We start from the raw sequence: 18,076 nt of genomic DNA, 5'->3' as shown, positions 1-18,076 counted from the left end.
CCCTCGCTTTCACTCTCTCTCCCTCGCTTTCACTCTCTCTCCCTCGCTTTCACTCTCTCTCCCTCGCTTTCACTCTCTCTCCCTCGCTTTCACTCTCTCTCCCTCGCTTTCACTCTCTCTCCCTCGCTTTCACTCTCTCTCCCTCGCTTTCACTCTCTCTCCCTCGCTTTCACTCTCTCCCTCGCTTTCACTCTCTCCCTCGCTTTCACTCTCTCCCTCGCTTTCACTCTCTCCCTCGCTTTCACTCTCTCCCTCGCTTTCACTCTCTCCCTCGCTTTCACTCTCTCCCTCGCTTTCACTCTCTCCCTCGCTTTCACTCTCCCACCCTCACTCTCCCACCCCCTCCCTCTCCCTCCCTCTCCCTCACTCACTCACTCTCCCACCCTCCCTCACTCACTCTCCCTTCCTCTCTCGCTATCCCGCTCCCCCTGTCTCGGTCTCTCTCTCCCTCCCTCTGTCATTCACAGTAATGCAGCAATATGAATCTTTCGCTACCCTTTTTGCCATACTTTTGTGCCGAAAAATTAAAAATGTTGACGCTTAGTTCTACTCTATATTTTTCAAGCACCAGAAGTTGTGCTTTGCATGAGACTGGACTGAACCATTCTCTCACATGGGGGACAGAGCCTGCACTTTGGCTGGCAACTCGAAGCTGTGGGAAAACAACCCAAGGCTAGCGAGATGTTTTGTGAGCGCTGCAGAGCGGGCCGAAGTGCAACTGAAAAGTTTGTAGGAGACGGCTCGTTTTTTTTTCTTCCACTCACTGATATTTTTTGTAGCACACTGAAAAAAAATATAATTTGCATATGCAACCATTTTACTCACAGTCTAGGCCCTAGCTATGCTTTATTATTTTTATATTTTATCTTTATCCTAGTCAATTAGACATACAAAGCAAAATATATATTTAAAATAGCGTAGTGTTGAGCACAACCAGTACATTGCAAAGTATGTACGCAAGAAAAATCCAAAATATACATTAACTCAAAACTAAGACATAGGTGTGTGACAGACCTGCAGTGGTCACACTTGATGAGGATATTGTCTGCTGTCAGACTACATTGACACCAGCTGGAGTTGGGCAGCTCATCATCAGAGGAGCTATCACTGTCTGCGGAGTTGTCCTCAGCAGATTTCTGATAGCGAGAAGGTCGAACCACACCGTTGAGCTCCATGCGGGGAATGATTGTTTGGGACAGCGGGGAAGCAGGTGGCGTGGGGGGCGGAGGCGCACCATAATTGTGATCTTGGCAACACACAACGGAAGACTGCTGCATCTGCAAAAAATATATATATGATGAAAAAAATATATATACACTATACTTTTTAAGTGTGTGTTTGATTAGCCTTTGGCTAGATGACCTATGGACACTAATTTAAATGTGGCAATGCGCTCAGTTTTGTCCCGTTTGAATAAAATAGTAATAAATATTGCCACATGGATCAAACATTGTACATCCACTACTGGTCAAGCAAGATGCATAGAATTATATAGCAAAAAATAGAAAAAGTGAAATAACACGTTTCATAATTTAGATTCAGATTTCTCAAAGTAGCCACACTTTATGCCGCAAACCCTTGTTGTGGTTTCTCTCGATGAGTTTCATGATGTGCCAGATGAGCAACTCATATGAAACTCATCCAGAGAATCAAAGCAAAGGGTGGCCATTTTGACGAATCAAAAATGTATGTATGAAATAACTCTCAATATGTTGAGTTATTTCATAATTTAATGTTTATTTCACAATTCCAATTCATTCACAATTTATTTATGCATGTAAATAAACATCCTTACAGCATATGGTAGACCACGATACCCATGACTCTGTGCACTCCCACAGCTATGGTTGAAGCTCTTCTCATTCACTGCAGGACTTGCTTCTACGGATTCAGGGCTGAAAAATGAATAACAAATTTATTGAAGAATCCCTCATTGTGTATTTGCATGAATAAAAGCTTCAACACTTCTTTATTCAAAAGGAAAAAAGGACAGAACGTAAACCTGTTTGTGACGGCGTTGATGGCATGAACAATTTCTGTTAAAACGGTCAGTGCAAAGTAAATAATAATGATGTAATTTACAATAAATATTAGTAGAGAATTCAGACACTGTACTTAAGATGAATTTGTCTGGTACAATCAGAATTGTATTTGAATTTAAAGTGCCTATGACTACTCTTTGAAGTAAAAAATGCAGTTAATATAAATATATTTCAAATTTTGCAAAACATTTTTTACACATTTGAAACCAAAATAGCTAATATTTTTTTAGGTTTATATATATTTTAAATTCTGTTTGTAATTGATAACATCACACTAGGAAATTACCCAGAAACCATTGGGCCAAAATTCATCTAATGTCAAACTGTTTTATTTGACCAATAAAAATATGAGAACACTTAAATTTTGTTGAATCATGTTTAGAGGGTCAAAACATTTCTGTTTTGTGTAAATCATGCATAACCTGGTGTAATGTCACTCCCTGTAATTTTATACAGATTTTAAAATCTTTCTCCAAAAAAACTACTTGTTTGGTATATATAAATATTATGCAGAGCTTCTCAAAGTGTGGGGAGCGCCTGTTTGGGGGGCGCAGAGCCGTGCCGAGGGGGGGTAAGCGAGACGTTTGGAGAAATGTGCACACGTTGTTCGTGACAGACGTGTTTTAAATGTCAGATAAACAGATAAATGTCCAACACGGAGTTAATCTCTAAATACGAGAAAGCAGTGTAGGAGTGGGCCAGCCTGTCTCTGTGCCCCTCACACGCGTTTGCCTCTCCGTGCTCAACTGTCCAGGTTCCCTTCGCACTTGTCTCCTCCCTCCACATTTCGAGTCTTAGTTTTAAGCTTTCGCTGCTTCCGACTGCTCATTTGGCGATATAAAGCATATCCGAAGAATATGAGTGCATTATTTTAAAACGCACTTTAAGCTAGAGTGTGCAGCTGATCAGAGATGCATCTGTGGAATAAAGATGTACATAGAACTTACTCTGATCCAGCGGCCATGTCTGAGTATGACGTTTCAGGCGTAGTGACTCCCAGAGCGATTACTATGCTCATGACGTCCAGCACAGCAACGCTCTGGGAGGGGGGAGGGGGGAGGATGGGATGGGGGAGGGGGGGTAGACTAAGGGCAGGGGGGAGGGAAAAAGGCGAAGAATCACTGGGTTCCAGCTACAGCCACAGAGCACGCCAAGGGTGGGTGCCACCGAGCCGCACGCCACGGCCCACCGGCATTGGGGACCTATGACACAGAGAAAACACTCTTGTAAACACAATAAATAAATAAACTTACTTGGTATCCTAGTGACATGTTAGAAAATAATAAATTATAATTTCCCATTAAAGTAAATCTCTATAGCGAACTATATTTTAGGTCGCACTGACAATACAAATTGAAGCAGATTGTATGTTTCTCTGAGCTCTGGTTCGTGTTCACAATACACTTTTATCAATCGAATCAACTGTCCAGACAGACTCCTCTCTCCTTTGCCTGAAGAGGCGCTGTGTACAATATCAAACACAATATCAGCTAAAGAATGACAGAAAAGTGAGAGAGACGCGGGGATCTGCCTGATCCGAGCGGCACAACCTGCGCCGCATGTGCACAACCTGCGCTACATGTGCGTGTGAGCTGCAGCTGAAACCAGACTTTGACCTGCTCCTGTTATTTTCACGTCTTTCTGTGTGTCATTTGTCCCATTGTGGATCTCACACAGGAGTTCGTTTTGATCGTGAGCCTCACGTGCATCTCAGTGTGGCTCACTACATAGTCATTTCCTGGTTTTGTTCCACTCTCGTTTGTTTGCGTTCACAGTTCAGACCAATCGTACCAGTTTGATTTAATCGTTCCGAGACTAACCTTTCCAACCGGACCAGAGTTCACTTCTCTGGTCCAATTCAGAGTTTTATTGCGTGTTCACAATTACCTAAACAAACAGATCCTGATTCAAATTGTATTGTAAATGCATCTCTAGTTAAAGTTTAAGTTAGGTTAGTTACAACTTTTTAGTGGCCTGGAATGTTCCAAACAATGACATTAAACTTGTGTATCTGCTCAGAAATACTTCAGTGCCATACTGTGGACGTTCCATGTACAACAATTACAAACAATAACATCTCCATGAAGAAAAACAAGTGGCTACTAACCCTTCCATCCAGAATGTTACACAGTGTAGCTTTAAAATCATAGAAAAGATCTTCTTTGCATTAGAGCAAATATGTATTGTATAAAAGGCAGCCCCAACTATTGATGCAAAACTGGCCAACATTACTTAATTTACAGATCGACTATTACGGACTGTGGAACTACAAACGTTTATAATTGATAGAATAAAAGCAGCAAACAGCAGACATGAATGTAGATGTAGAATGTAGACTGAATAAATATCTGGATTTGCAGAGTCCTCCTGATAGTGACAAAAACACCATCAAAGAGCTGTGTGTTCTCAATGCACAGATATAGAAGGAACTTAGATCGATTTAGTGAATAATTCACAACAGCAAAAAAGCTTTACAATCCTGTTTTACTTTCTGTTTAGGGAACAGTTTTACTTTCCGTTTAGGGAGCAGTAGTTAGGAAAAACACTAGGGGGCACTAACTGCACTCTAACCCATTTTCAGTGACTCATCATCTGTCATGTGACTGAACCATGGAGCAAACAGTGTTTTCTCACGCTCTCTCACTGCTCCCAGGCAGGACAAAAATATGGCGGAAAAACCCCAAGATTATAACTTTTAGATTGTAACTTTTCACATAAAAAACTAAGAGGTACCAGATATGCCGAGCATCAAAACATATCAATTTTGTCATATCAACCATTCCAAGATCAATCGAAATAAAAAATAAAACAATTATTTAACTAAATTTAATATTTATATGCATGTCATGGTTTTATTTTACATAATAACTAGTCCAGAAATATATATATATATATATTTTATGTATTAAACAGAGTAGCCAAAACAGGGTTTTTCTAATAGGATTTGTAAATGCATGATCTATATTTTATTATTAGATTTTATGGCCGTGTAAACAGCCCCTCAGGGTCCTCTATAATCTGACTAGTAACTATGTAACGTACATCCACCCTCGCTGTGCGAAGGAGGTTTTGCAGGTCTTTCCTTCTTGCTGCTGTCAGACTTTATAATTGTAACACATTTTTAATGAATAAAAAAAACAAATGTTTGTCATGTTTTTGTGTTCGCAATCTCACAATGTTTTAAAGTAATTTTGGATACAAATCCATGATTCTTTTGAGCCAGTAGTCAAAAAAGTCATTACAACTGCCTCAGGAAACTGTTGTGCTTAAGTTGATGATTGATTATACAGATATATTATATGCATTTAAAATGCATAGAATATCTACCTTACGCATGCATCATACAATTGGATTTATTCAATTTTCTGACATGTACATGTAACTAATGAGCTGCTATTATCTCTATGCATGCCCTCTCTTTCACTTTCAATGGTTGCTTGCGTTTTAAATACAGCATCATTGACGCATGGGTTTAGGACAAAGATCCAAACGGGACCATCTGTGTGAGCCACTGTTCATCAGGAGCAATTGTGACGGTTGTGTAGATGTTTGGTTTTGATCAGAAACGTCCTCGTAGAGACGGCTGATCAACAGGGGAACCTACTGCGCTGTTCTCTCAAACTTTACTCGGTTTTAGATCAAAATGACACTTGTTGACAGTTATTTTGTTTTATATTCTTCATATCTTGTGTAGAATAACGCAATATTCTAGAATCGCTAGTTTAAACCTGAGCTGGAGCAGGTCAGAATTCTCGGGTAGAATTTGTCGTTGCAGCTGGTTTATGATTCATAGATCTGGAATTGATGTGCCTTTCCACAGGAAAGAAAAACTGGAACTTCTTCTGTGTCAATATGAATAAACAAACATTAAATAATGTTTTTTCACAATTGTCTCAAAGTGGTGTCCTTAGGCCACATAAAATAAATAGTGTGTTTCTGGTAACATTGAAAAAGAATTTCAGGTAGGTAGGTTGGATTTTTAATTTTTATTATTTTTAATATTTCAAAATCCTCGCACAGGTTTTGCAGACAGTTTTCTTTTCTCAGAAGCAAGTGAGCGCTAGTGAGGGAGCAAAATGAGTACGCGCTGTATTGACACTGAAACACGGGCACGGAGAGGAGTGCGGAGGACAGCAAGGGGAGCGCGGGAGATGGCAATACATTCCCTTTCCTTCTTTTCCTTCCATAGCATTTATTACATTATAGTTTTTCCAGGCATAAACATTTCAAGACATCACTTCTGAGTAGTAGATCCACGGCCCTCGGATCCATGGTGGTCATTAAACTCATGGATCCATAGTTTTACGCCTGCAGATCGTTCACGGCATCTCGGCTCGTTCGCATCACCTACACGCGCTGATTGGTCTAGACCAGGGGTGTTCAAACTTTTTTCACAGAGGGCCGCATTTTGAAACTTATACTGAGTAGAGGGCCACAAACAACCCGACCACGTCAAATTTGCCAAATGACAAAGTGAAATTTTGCATTTGAGCCTCCACACCTTTAATAAGGTTAGGTATAACTTCAAAATGCTTGAATTTTTCAAATTTTACAGAAAAAAGTACTACTTTTTGTTGTTTGGACCAACTTAGCAGGAAGCGGAGGGCCAACAAAAATTGGTCTGAGGGCCGCATTTGGCCCCCGGGCCGTAATTTGGACATGCCTGGTCTAGACGGTCACCGTTCTGACCAATCAGCCCACGAGCTGGGCTAGAGCGGCGTGCTAGAGCGTTGCCGAAGCTAACAGCTTAAAATGCGTTTTAAAGACAACGGAAGAATTTTAAAATTTGAAAAGGTAATTCATTCATTCATGACACAAAAATAGGTAAGAATTGCCGCTATATCCGACATTTCTGAAAGCTCTAGATGCCCCTTCAGCCGAACACGAGCAGTTTTTTGTTACATTGCGCTCTAGGGGAAAAAAAAGCTTTCTGGGTTGCACGATTTCTTTGGCTGTACCAATGGGGTTGCCACTGGGGGTGGCTATGACATGCTGCGGCAGCTAGCCATACCCTATCCAGATATTATAATAGATCCATGGGCGGGACAGACACATCACACCGCCCGCAGGTAAAACGAAACCGAAACCGAAATCAAAAGTGCAGCGATTTTTCTATTTTTTCCCCGCAGCTTTTGGATTCTCTCACAATTTGACATTCTCAAAACATACGGCCAGTAAATATGCAATAAAATGTTTAAGGTCGTTTTTTTTTTTTTTATTATGACATTCAGGTCGGTTGGGTTACCGGAAACAACTTTTTTTTTTGCCTTATTAAACTCCAAAGGCGGGATTGTTGTCAGTTGAAAAGACTAAAATACTGGGATTAATGTTGCAGGTTTGTGGAGCCAAAAAATAATGATATGGCAGGCTGAGAAATAGATTTTCAAAGTTAGGGGCCCCCAAGCAATTTCAGGGGCCCACAAGCGCGCAGCATCGCAGCGTCATAAGAACAAGATAAATGTGTCGTTTTAAACCTGGTTATTAGCATGTTAAACAATTTAAAGAACTTGTATCTGTTATGATATGAAGAGCACAAATACTGAATCATAAACCAGAGATCATGATCTTTAAAACTGTTTAATTCATCCATCCATCCATCCATCCATCTTCTGCCGCTTTATCCGGGGCCGGGTCGCGGGGGCAGCAGTCTGAGCAGGGACTCCCAGACTTCCTTCTCCCCAGACACTTCCTCTAACTCCTCCGGGGGGATCCCGAGGCGTTCCCAGGCCAGCCGAGAGACATAGTCTCTCCAGCGTGTCCTGGGTCTTCCCCGGGGCCTCTTCCCGGTGGGACATGCCTGAAACACCTCGAGGGAGGCGCCCAGGAGGCATCCGAAACAGATGCCCGAGCCACCTCAGCTGGCTCCTCTCGACGTGGAGGAGCAGCGGCTCTACTCCGAGCTCCCCCCGTGTGGCCGAGCTCCTCACCCTATCTCTAAGGGAGCGCCCAGCCACACGGCGGAGGAAACTCATTTCGACCGCTTGTATCCGCGATCTTGTTCTTTCGGTCACTACCCAAAGCTCATGACCATAGGTGAGGGTAGGAACGTAGACCGACCGGTAAATAGAGAGCTTTGCCTTTCGGCTCAGCTCCCTCTTTACCACAACGGTCCGATGCAGCGACTGCATCACTGCAGCCGCTGCACCGATCCGCCTGTCGATCTCACGCTCCATCCTTCCCTCACTCGTGAACAAGACCCCGAGATACTTTAACTCCTCCACTTGGGGCAAGGACACCCCACCCACCTGGAGAGGGCAAGCCACCTTTTTCCGGTCGAGAACCATGGCCTCGGATTTGGAGGTGCTGATTCTCATCCCAGCCGCTTCACACTCGGCTGCAAACCGTCCCAGTGCATGTTGCAGGTCCGGGTTTGATGGAGCCATCAGGACAACATCGTCTGCAAACAGCAGAGATGAGATCCTGTGGTCCCCAAACCGGACACCCTCCGACCCCTGACTGCGCCTAGAAATTCTGTCCATAAAAATTATGAACAGAACCGGTGACAAAGGGCAGCCCTGGCAGAGTCCAACATGCACTGGGAACAGGTCTGACTTACTGCCGGCAATGCGAACACAGCTCCTGCTCCGGTCATACAGGGACCGGACAGCCCTGAGCAAAGGGCCCCGGACCCCGTACTCCCGGAGCACCCCCCAAAGGACACCCCGAGGGACACGGTCGAAAGCCTTCTCCAGATCCACAAAACACATATGGACTGGTTGGGCAAACTCCCATGAACCCTCGAGCACCCGATGGAGGGTATAGAGCTGATCCAGTGTTCCACGACCGGGACGAAAACCACTCTGCTCCTCCTGAATCCGAGGTTCGACTATCGGTCGGATTCTCCTCTCCAGTACCTTGGAATAGACCTTACCCGGGAGGCTGAGGAGTGTGATCCCTCTGTAGTTGGAACACACCCTCCGGTCCCCCTTCTTGAACAGAGGGACCACCACCCCGGTCTGCCAGTCCAGAGGCACGGTCCCCGAACGCCACGCGATGTTGCAGAGACGTGTCAACCAAGACAGTCCTACAACATCCAGATACTTTAGGTACTCAGGGCGGATCTCATCCACCCCCGGAGCCCTGCCACCGAGGAGTTTGCGAACAACCTCAGTGACTTCAGCTTGGGTGATGGATGAGCCAGCCACCGAGTCCCCGGTCTCCACTTCCTCTTCGGAAGACGTGACTGAGGGATTAAGGAGATCCTCAAAGTATTCCTTCCACCGTCCGACGACATCCCCAGTTGAGGTCAGCAGGCCTCCACCCGCACCGTAAACGGTGTTGGTGAGACACTGCTTCCCCCTCCTGAGGCGCCGGACGGTTTGCCAGAATTTCTTTGGTGCCGACCGATAGTCCTCCTCCATGGCCTCCCCGAACTCCTCCCAGGCCCGGGTTTTTGCCTCTGCGACAGCACGAGCCGCGGCTCGCTTGGCCTGCCGATACCCGTCGATGACCTCCGGAGACCTACAAGCCAGAGTGGCCTGATAGGCCTCCTTCTTCAGTCTGACGGCATCCCTTACTTCCGGTGTCCACCACCGGGTTCGGGGGTTGCCGCCACGACAGGCACCGGAGACCTTGCGACCACAGCTCTGAGCAGCCGCATCAACAATGGAGGCGGAGAACATGGTCCACTCGGACTCAATGTCCCCAACCTCCCCCGGGACATGGGAGAAGCTCTCCTGGAGGTGCGAGTTGAATACCCTACTGACAGAGGGCTCCACTAGACGTTCCCAACAGACCCTCACAATGCGCTTGGGTCTGCCAAGTCTGTCCGGCTTCCTCCTCTGCCAGCGGATCCAACTCACCACCAGGTGGTGATCGGTTGACAACTCTGCCCCTCTCTTCACCCGAGTGTCCAAGACACGCGGCCGGAGGTCTGATGACACGACAACAAAGTCGATCATTGACCTCCGGCCTAGGGTGTCCTGGTGCCATGTGCACTGATGGACACACTTGTGCTTGAACATGGTGTTCGTTATGGACAATCCGTGGCTAGCACAGAAGTCCAATAACTGAACACCGCTCAGGTTCAGATCGGGGAAGCCGTTCTTCCCGATCACCCCTCTCCAGGTGTCACTGTCATTGCCCACGTGGGCGTTGAAGTCCCCCAGTAGAACAACGGAGTCCCCGGTCGGTGCACTGTCCAGTACCCCTCCCAAGGACTCCAGGATGGCCGGGTACTCTGCACTGCTGTTCGGCCCGTAGGCCGCCACAACAGTGAGAGACCTGTCCCCCACCCGAAGGCGGAGGGACGCGACCCTCTCGTTCACCGGGGTAAACTCCAACACGTGGCGGCTGAGCTGAGGGGCTATCAGCAAGCCCACACCAGCCCGCCGCCTCTCCCCGCGGGCAACACCAGAGAAGTGGAGCGTCCAGCCCCTCTCGAGGAGATGGGTTCCAGAGCCCAAACTGTGCGTGGAGGTGAGGCCGACTATATCTAGTCGGTATCGCTCAACCTCCCGCACAAGCTCAGGCTCTTTCCCCCCCAGCGAGGTGACATTCCATGTCCCCAGAGTTAGTCTCTGTGTCTGGAGATCTGGTCGCCGAGGCCCCTGCCGTCGACTGCCGCCCAGATCTCTCTGCACCGGCCCCTTATGGATCCTCCTGCGGGTGGTGGGCCCACGGGAGGGCGGCCCCACGTCGCTCTTTCGGGCTGTGCCCGGCCGGGCCCCGTGGGGTAAGACCCGGCCACCAGGCGCTCGCCATGGAGCACCCATCCCAGGCCTGGCTCCAGGATGGGGCCCCGGTGACGCCGATCCGGGCGACGTAAACGGCCTTGTTCGTGTCGTCGTCATAAGAGGCTTCTGAACCGATCTTTGTCTGACCCGTCACCTAGGACCTGTTTGCCTTGGGAGACCCTACCAGGGGCATGAAGCCCCCGACAACATAGCTCCCGGGATCATTCGGGCACTCAAACCCCTCCACCACGTTAAGGTGTCGGTTCAAGGAGAGGCTGTTTAATTCAATATAATAATATTTCTTAGATACAAAATAAATACTGTTTACAGCATTTGACACAAGGAATATATAAAATCACGTCCTACAAAATAAACTACTAACATAATATACATTTGCCCCGAAAATTAGACCGAGCATTTCCGAGGACATGTGAACGCAACAGGAACGCAGCGGGCATCTGATTGGCCGCATCTTATGCCCGCCTTCATCGATATTACGTCATGGAGAACGCTCGGCCAATGAGAAGCGAGAAGACATGCGAAGTGGGCAAAACTTAAGCGATGAAAATGCCCCGAATATGGCTAAATTACTAGTTAAAGCTTGATTTTTTTCGAGGAGGGGCACGGCGGGCCCCCTCCTATTTCAAACCGCAGGCCCGCCGGAGACTCAACTGCTTGCGGGCCCCGGGCCCCCGTCTAATTCGCAGCCTGTATGGTTCAACTCCATTTTGCACATTTGCAAACCATAAATCTCCCATAGAGTTACAACGCCCCTAGCAAACCTACTGAGTTTATGACGTGAACACAATCTATTGAACATGTATAATCTGTGAATGATTCGTTCAATTGATTTTCGATTTCAAAACAAAAAACGGAACATTTTCATTTTGATTGACAAGACAAATTACAATTAAACTGTTTGATTTTGTTTTTAAATTTGATGAAGTGATTCTTCATATTCTTATTTCAGACACGTGACCTATAGTGATTCAGCTTCTGGGTCTTCTCTTCAGCAGATTATTTTTAAGCAGCATGTTGGGGTGAAGCGTATCCTATGCACTTTTATTTATACTCACACTAGCATGTACCGTATTTTTATGACTTTAAACCGCTACTTTTCCCCCATGCTTTAAACTCTGCGGCCATTACGACGGTGCGTCTAATTTATAGATTTTTACTGGCTAGCGGCCACTCTAGCAGGAAGCGTTTGACACACTGTAGAAGAAGACGTCCGTGGCCAGTGGAAGCACTGTCCAGGGGCCAACTGAAACTAAAGTAGTGGCTTCTGGTTTGTTAAGGCAGTTGAAACATTTCCCACTGTACACAGGTGACGTACAAAAAGATGAGTAGCTTTTCTATAATCCATTCGCTGTAAATGTTATGGAGAAACATCTTACCCTTGGACGTAGAGAAGCTTACATCAGGCAACAACTGTGTTTTTGCTGAGTAAATTACCTCTGCACAAAAATACATGTCTCAACTGGAAATGTTGCATTTTAACTTGTACTGTCAAAATAAAATAGAAAACCCCATATGGGCCGACCTCTACAAGTGACAGAGCGAAATAAAAGACTGCCTGTGTAGACAGCATGTATGTTCTCTCCGTCCTACATCAACACACATACAAATATCATAAATTGACGCACCATCCAAATAATATACCACCAATCAGTCACCACTACATCAACTCTCCCCTTTCCGAAAAGACAGCAATCTACTTTGGATATGGACAAATGCCTGAAATGTGGCAATGCATGTTAATAGATGACAAATATTACCTTTAGACTCATGATCACTGATGCGTATGTAGCATATAACTACTAGCAAAATTTACCAAAAACATGAGATGTATTTCTGGTGGCTGGAATTTATGTACATTGCCTTTTCTTCCTTGTTTCATGTAGGCTACTCCCCAGCCACCATGCCAAATCCACGATAGCACTCACGCCTCACAGCAAAAAGGTCATGGGTTCGACAAGAGTTTCCTCCAGACTCGAGTTTCTACTATCAACCAAAAAACATGCACAATAGGAATCCTCCTGCTAAGGTCCTGATCAATCAATTTCCCTCCCAATGGATTAATGCCTTATGCGTTAACGCCTCAGGTGCGTAGCAATTGAACTGTAACCATATCTGGTTTGACTCACACTTGCAGCTTCTTCTTCTGCATATTCAAAATATCTTACTGCTAAACCAAGCCAGAAAACATTTTCTATTAAAAAAATAATAATATCCCAATCACATATGCTTTAGTAGTCTAATGTGTTGAACCCTTTATATTCAAGAAAACAAAAAGACTTGCAAGACCTTCTTTACACAACCAATGAAATGTCACCTTCCCCTCAGGCCCAGAATAACTCGTCTATCTGCCATACTACAACGGCACAGCTCAGTCAAACTCTTATTTTAATATGGAGCAAGGAAGACTCGCAGTATAAAGAATATCACTAATGTGTGGCTCAAAACTTAAAAAGGAACAAAGGAGAAATTGAACTAAAAAAGGACAAGGCAGGCAAACATTTGGGTCCATAGCAACAGCATTGCCGCTTCGAATGTCAGAACAAATGAAGATATTTTTATATTTTAATCTTTTCAAAAGGGCCATGACTGGACACACACACTGTAGTGGACACACTGGCTGGAATGCTACAGGAGTGCAACTCATTGAGGATTAGGTGTGTGTCAACTTCAAATGGCTCAGTGGATGAAGCAAACAGAGCCTTTTCTCACAAACATGACAGCAAATTGAGCAGCATATCTGATTATGTATCCACTCATTTCAACTGCAGCATTGCCTTTTCTTGGTACAAACAGCAAAAGAAGGCCTCTGCAACAACACTCCCACAAAAGCCAGGGAAACACTGGCGCTCTATTGGCTCAGGTCCAGTTCTCCTCCACCAATAGGAAAGATGCAACAAAGCAGGCGTCATGGCCACTTGTTTTCAACCCTGTTGTGCATGATGGAATAGCACACACTACCAGGACAGCAGAGAGGACACTTCAGAGATATACAAGCAGAGAAAAAAAAAAATACAGAATACTAGGGACTCCGTGCAGTAGCCACAAACCCTTTTAGCCCCATTAGCTTTTGCTTTTCTGACCATATATGCCACATGTAACGACTTTTCAACAATTCACAAGCAAAACAATCAGCATTAACACACAAAACTAAAAATCTCGTCATGGACTGTATGACAGATTGTAACAAGGATACAGCTTAAGACTTTATGTAAGGGGGAAATTTTAAAGAAACATGTACAAAACAGCAGACACTGTTACCTTATTTTATCAGCATGAACAAAAAATACAAATTAATAATGACTACAAGTATATATTCACATTAGAACATCTTCTGACAACAATAACAATATTGTAACGCCACAAGTAGGTCTTGTGGTATGTGACATAACTGTGATACAGCGAAAATAACAATGTATGTGTGTTAAGCACAGAATATACATACATTGTATGTTAGTGTGTGTAACAGATGAATGTTCCTCCAACCTTAAAAATGTGTTGAGAACACGTAGACTGGTTGAGCAGGAGCTGAAAGTGGCACGATATATAACCTCTAGTGAGCATACAAAAGACGGATACATTAGGTGGTGGAGCAGTGCGTAGAGAGAAACGCAGGTAGGCTAATGTTGAGGGCAGCCATGAGCCTTGTGCTTCCAAAATATTTGACCTCGCTAAAAAAGAAGCACGTTGTAAAAGCTGTCCCCATTTGAATGTAGCCAATGCGGATTTAAGAAGCGCTGACAGACACGATGATGGGTTTGTTTTTTTGGTTGTAATCAATTTAAAAAACGCAACAATTGCGACAGTTTAACGTTACCATCTATCTACATAGTAGACATGTATTATACTCCTAACACAAACAAATGCTGTGTAAATTGATACACGTTTGGATCAACAGTGCAAACGCATAGACGGCGCAACACAATTTGAAAGCTAAAAAAGGAAACCGTCCCCGTCTAAAATACCAGCCAGTTCTGTGAACCGCCATCGAGGCTGGGGGTTGGGAAGTGGGGGAGGTGAAAAATAGCAAGTCACCACCAAACACAAGCGCTTTTGATTTGCCAGTTTCACTCCAAAACAGGCACACAATATCTAACCTGAAGAAACTTCAGTCATTTAGGTGGACTGAGGAGCATTGTGCAAACGGCGTTTACTACATGACTTAATTACAAAAGGGACACTCGAAGGATTGTGCACACATGTCGATGAACGTGAACGCTTGAGAAATCATTAAATATAACTAGTGTGTTTCATGAAATGTCATTATAGACGTGGGGCTTCAACTTTCTCGAGACAAAATGCGTGGCAATAAAAAACAGTCCAGAAAGAGCCCAGTCTAAACCATCGAACATGGGTCTGGACTTGTATCCTGCTCAGAGGAAGTGGAAGTCAAGAAGAAAATGCCTTAAATTGTTAATCTTAGTAATTATAACAAAGAGTGATACAGAAACATGTATCCCAACATAATGGACAGAACCCCACTTCATAACCAAAGATCTCTCAGTTCAGTTTAGGACAGAGACATAAAAGACAGGAAAAGTTTGGAACATAATTTATCTGCATATATACGATTGAACCGAAAATATAATCATATCACTCTAGGGCCCAGGTGTGGTAAATAATCTTCAATAAATACATGTGAACGTCCTGAACAAAACCAGCCCTTATGTCTTCATAGGTACAACAATAATGTTCAAGTGTAACAGGTCGAAACAACAACCTAACGTTAAGTATACTCCTTCCACAAAATAGTGCATTTTAAACAAAAGTCCACAAAAAGGCAGCAAAAGCGCTGTTTACTAAAACGAATTATGTTGTAAATACACATGCTTTTTGGATCATCCTACACAACGAGCCTGACTGTGTCCACATGCATTAAACAACACTAGCGTACATCACAAAATGCTTTAACGTGTCGTAATTACTGTAATCACGTTAATTTCACGCAAACTCTGTTTTAATCTATTAAAGTGGACGCCAAGTCCTGAGCTAACTAGCAGTTAGCCATGTTAGCATATGTGTTAGCTCAGGAGCGATGATGGGTCGACTGAAACATGCTCCGTGTTTGTTTTATATGGACGTACTCAGACTCTTGATGAAGCTGTGTCCAATATACTCACCTAAAGAGACATTCCAAAGCAGTGTATGTGGGATAAATTCCAGTACAATGAAAAGCCTTTGTGATATCCCAACATGAAGCAGACCACTAGGCCCGTGACGAGGCCTCGGAGTCTCCCGTGTGTCTACCGTTAAAAGTAGCTCCCTCTCTCTGGATCACAAACAAACTTCTCACTGTTTCCACGCATTGGCGTAAAGTTAAATTCAGTATCCTCGCAACGTAAAGGTCATCCATTAAGCCTGTCCAGTAGATCCCTGTAAGGCAAATCCATTTATTTTTGTTGATATAATATTTATAATAGGTATTTATAATGAGGTATGTGCTGCTGTATCTAATGCACTCTGATTCTGTGGAGGTCCGTACGTTTGCAGAGGCGCCCATCCCCCTCCTCACCGGGCTCGAGCTCCAGTCCCTGCGAAAATGACACACAACCTGTACGCGGGGTTTCCCGTACTACCGCGAAGGGGCTCGTTGGTTGCGTGTTACGGAATCTGTCAAATGATTGGACACGGATACGTCAATCACTTTGCAAATATGTCTGGACCAATCACAAGGCGGACAGGCATCTTTCTCAGTATGTGGGCGGGGTATGTGCAGTGAAAAATCCGCACCATTTCAGTTCGTCGACATTTGGGAGAGTGTTGGTGTTGTGGAGGAGTTGTCAGAACTACAAACGGAACTTGGAATTAATCTCCTCGGACATTTTATAAATTTGGAATAATCTTAACAATCTATTGGGATTATGCTTTTGTTTCGGTGAATATTACCGAGGATTACGTGTTTGAAGTTCGAACACATTCATGAGTAAAAAGATCAGGGTCATGAGGTCCGTGTGGGTCTTTCTTCTCTTTATGACGGCCCCTCTCAAAATGTTACATTCATTTTCTGGGCGGAAATGCTTTTTTTGATGGATACAAAAAAAGCAAGTGTCACTTTAACGTAACATGTATCGACACATTCATGATGACGTCAAAATGACAAATTGGTCTATAGAAATAAACGTATAATATAATATCTCCGACGACACATATTTAGATTTGTATAAAGTAAGACGGAAACTAATCGTGTGCGGCCCATTGGGTCTGTTTAGGCTTTGTTTTCAGCCGCGACCACGACCCAGAATGTTCTATTGTTGAATAAGCGGCTCACGCTCACTGCGGTGGAAGACCACACGTAATGACATTAATCTGTCGATTTGTGACATTTTCCGAAGTCCTACACGTAACGGAAAATGCCACAATTTGGTCAAAAGGGAACAAGAGATTGGCTTTACACATCTTAAGTAGAACCATTATTAACAAAGCAACATCTAGGCTGATGTATGTCAATTGCGCCCTCTGGTGACCAATACGTTGAATTATTTCAGCGTTCAAAACGGACAATGCAAGAATTCTATGGAGAAACATTCCTTTCAGCGATGTGACTGCTGTAAGATAAAACTATACATTTCCTTCGTTTACTTGGCACTATCTGTATAGCTGGTGCATTTACAGAAATGTTCATTGTCCCAGTTCAAATAAACTAATAAAATACTATAGAATACTATAGTCTGCTCGCCTACAGAAATTCAAACGAAAAGCTCTGTCAAAACAATGTCTAGTGTTTATAAATCACTTAACACTGCAATACTTAGAATACTTTATTTCATCACAATGTGTGAGAATGACATTCTCTTAGGTTAAATCCCTAGTTTCATCTGAAATCATTATATACAATATAAACAGAAAATACACATCCATATACAGTAGCTGCTCCTGGGAGCCTTTTCTAGTACCCAGCCGTACAGCAGTTTAGTGTCCCTCAGTTAATTACGCAGAGCCTCTCATTTTCAACAAACAATCAGGGTATGTCGTTAATGATAAAGCCTAACAGCACATGCAAACACATTGTTGGCACATGTTAATGGCTTACCTCACTTGCCACGTAAAGAGTCATTTCTCAAGCTCTGATTACAGTGTCATAGCAAGATATATTTCTGCTTCTTCCATTCATCAATTACATCCAAAAATGCCCTATTTCATTAAAAATATTTGTTAAAAAGGAATGTTAAATACACAGAGGAACTAAAGAAACTATTAAAAACTTGGCAGTTGTCATCTGGATTCCAGCCTACTTTTAAAAATGGCAATTGTTCTGTGCACATGTATGTTAGTTACAGCTGATTAATTGGTTCCATATATATATATATATATATATATATATATATATATATATATATATAT

At 43.8% G+C, this 18,076-nt stretch overlaps 1 protein-coding gene across 1 annotated transcript in view; it reads right to left on the bottom strand.

The window, feature by feature from the left end:
* setd5 (SET domain containing 5) overlaps positions 1-16,276 on the bottom strand; it is a 36,450-nt gene extending 20,174 nt beyond the window's left edge. Inside the window, exons 1-4 of the mRNA XM_072451836.1 lie at positions 15,856-16,276; positions 2,990-3,244; positions 1,796-1,895; positions 1,011-1,277 (exon numbers count right to left, since the gene is read on the bottom strand). Of these exons, the coding sequence (XP_072307937.1) occupies positions 1,011-1,277; positions 1,796-1,895; positions 2,990-3,060 (438 nt within the window). The 5' untranslated portion in view covers positions 3,061-3,244; positions 15,856-16,276. The remainder of the gene's footprint in view (positions 1-1,010; positions 1,278-1,795; positions 1,896-2,989; positions 3,245-15,855) is intronic.
* Between the last annotated feature and the right edge of the window lie 1,800 nt (positions 16,277-18,076).

This window comes from Eucyclogobius newberryi, unplaced genomic scaffold (assembly GCF_026437365.1).
Source record: "Eucyclogobius newberryi isolate DKJ021-1_F unplaced genomic scaffold, fEucNew1.0.hap1 SCAF_19, whole genome shotgun sequence".
Taxonomy (NCBI): Eukaryota; Metazoa; Chordata; class Actinopteri; order Gobiiformes; family Gobiidae; genus Eucyclogobius; species Eucyclogobius newberryi.
Note: the sequence above shows the minus strand (reverse complement) of the source record. Positions and strands in the feature narration are given on the sequence as shown.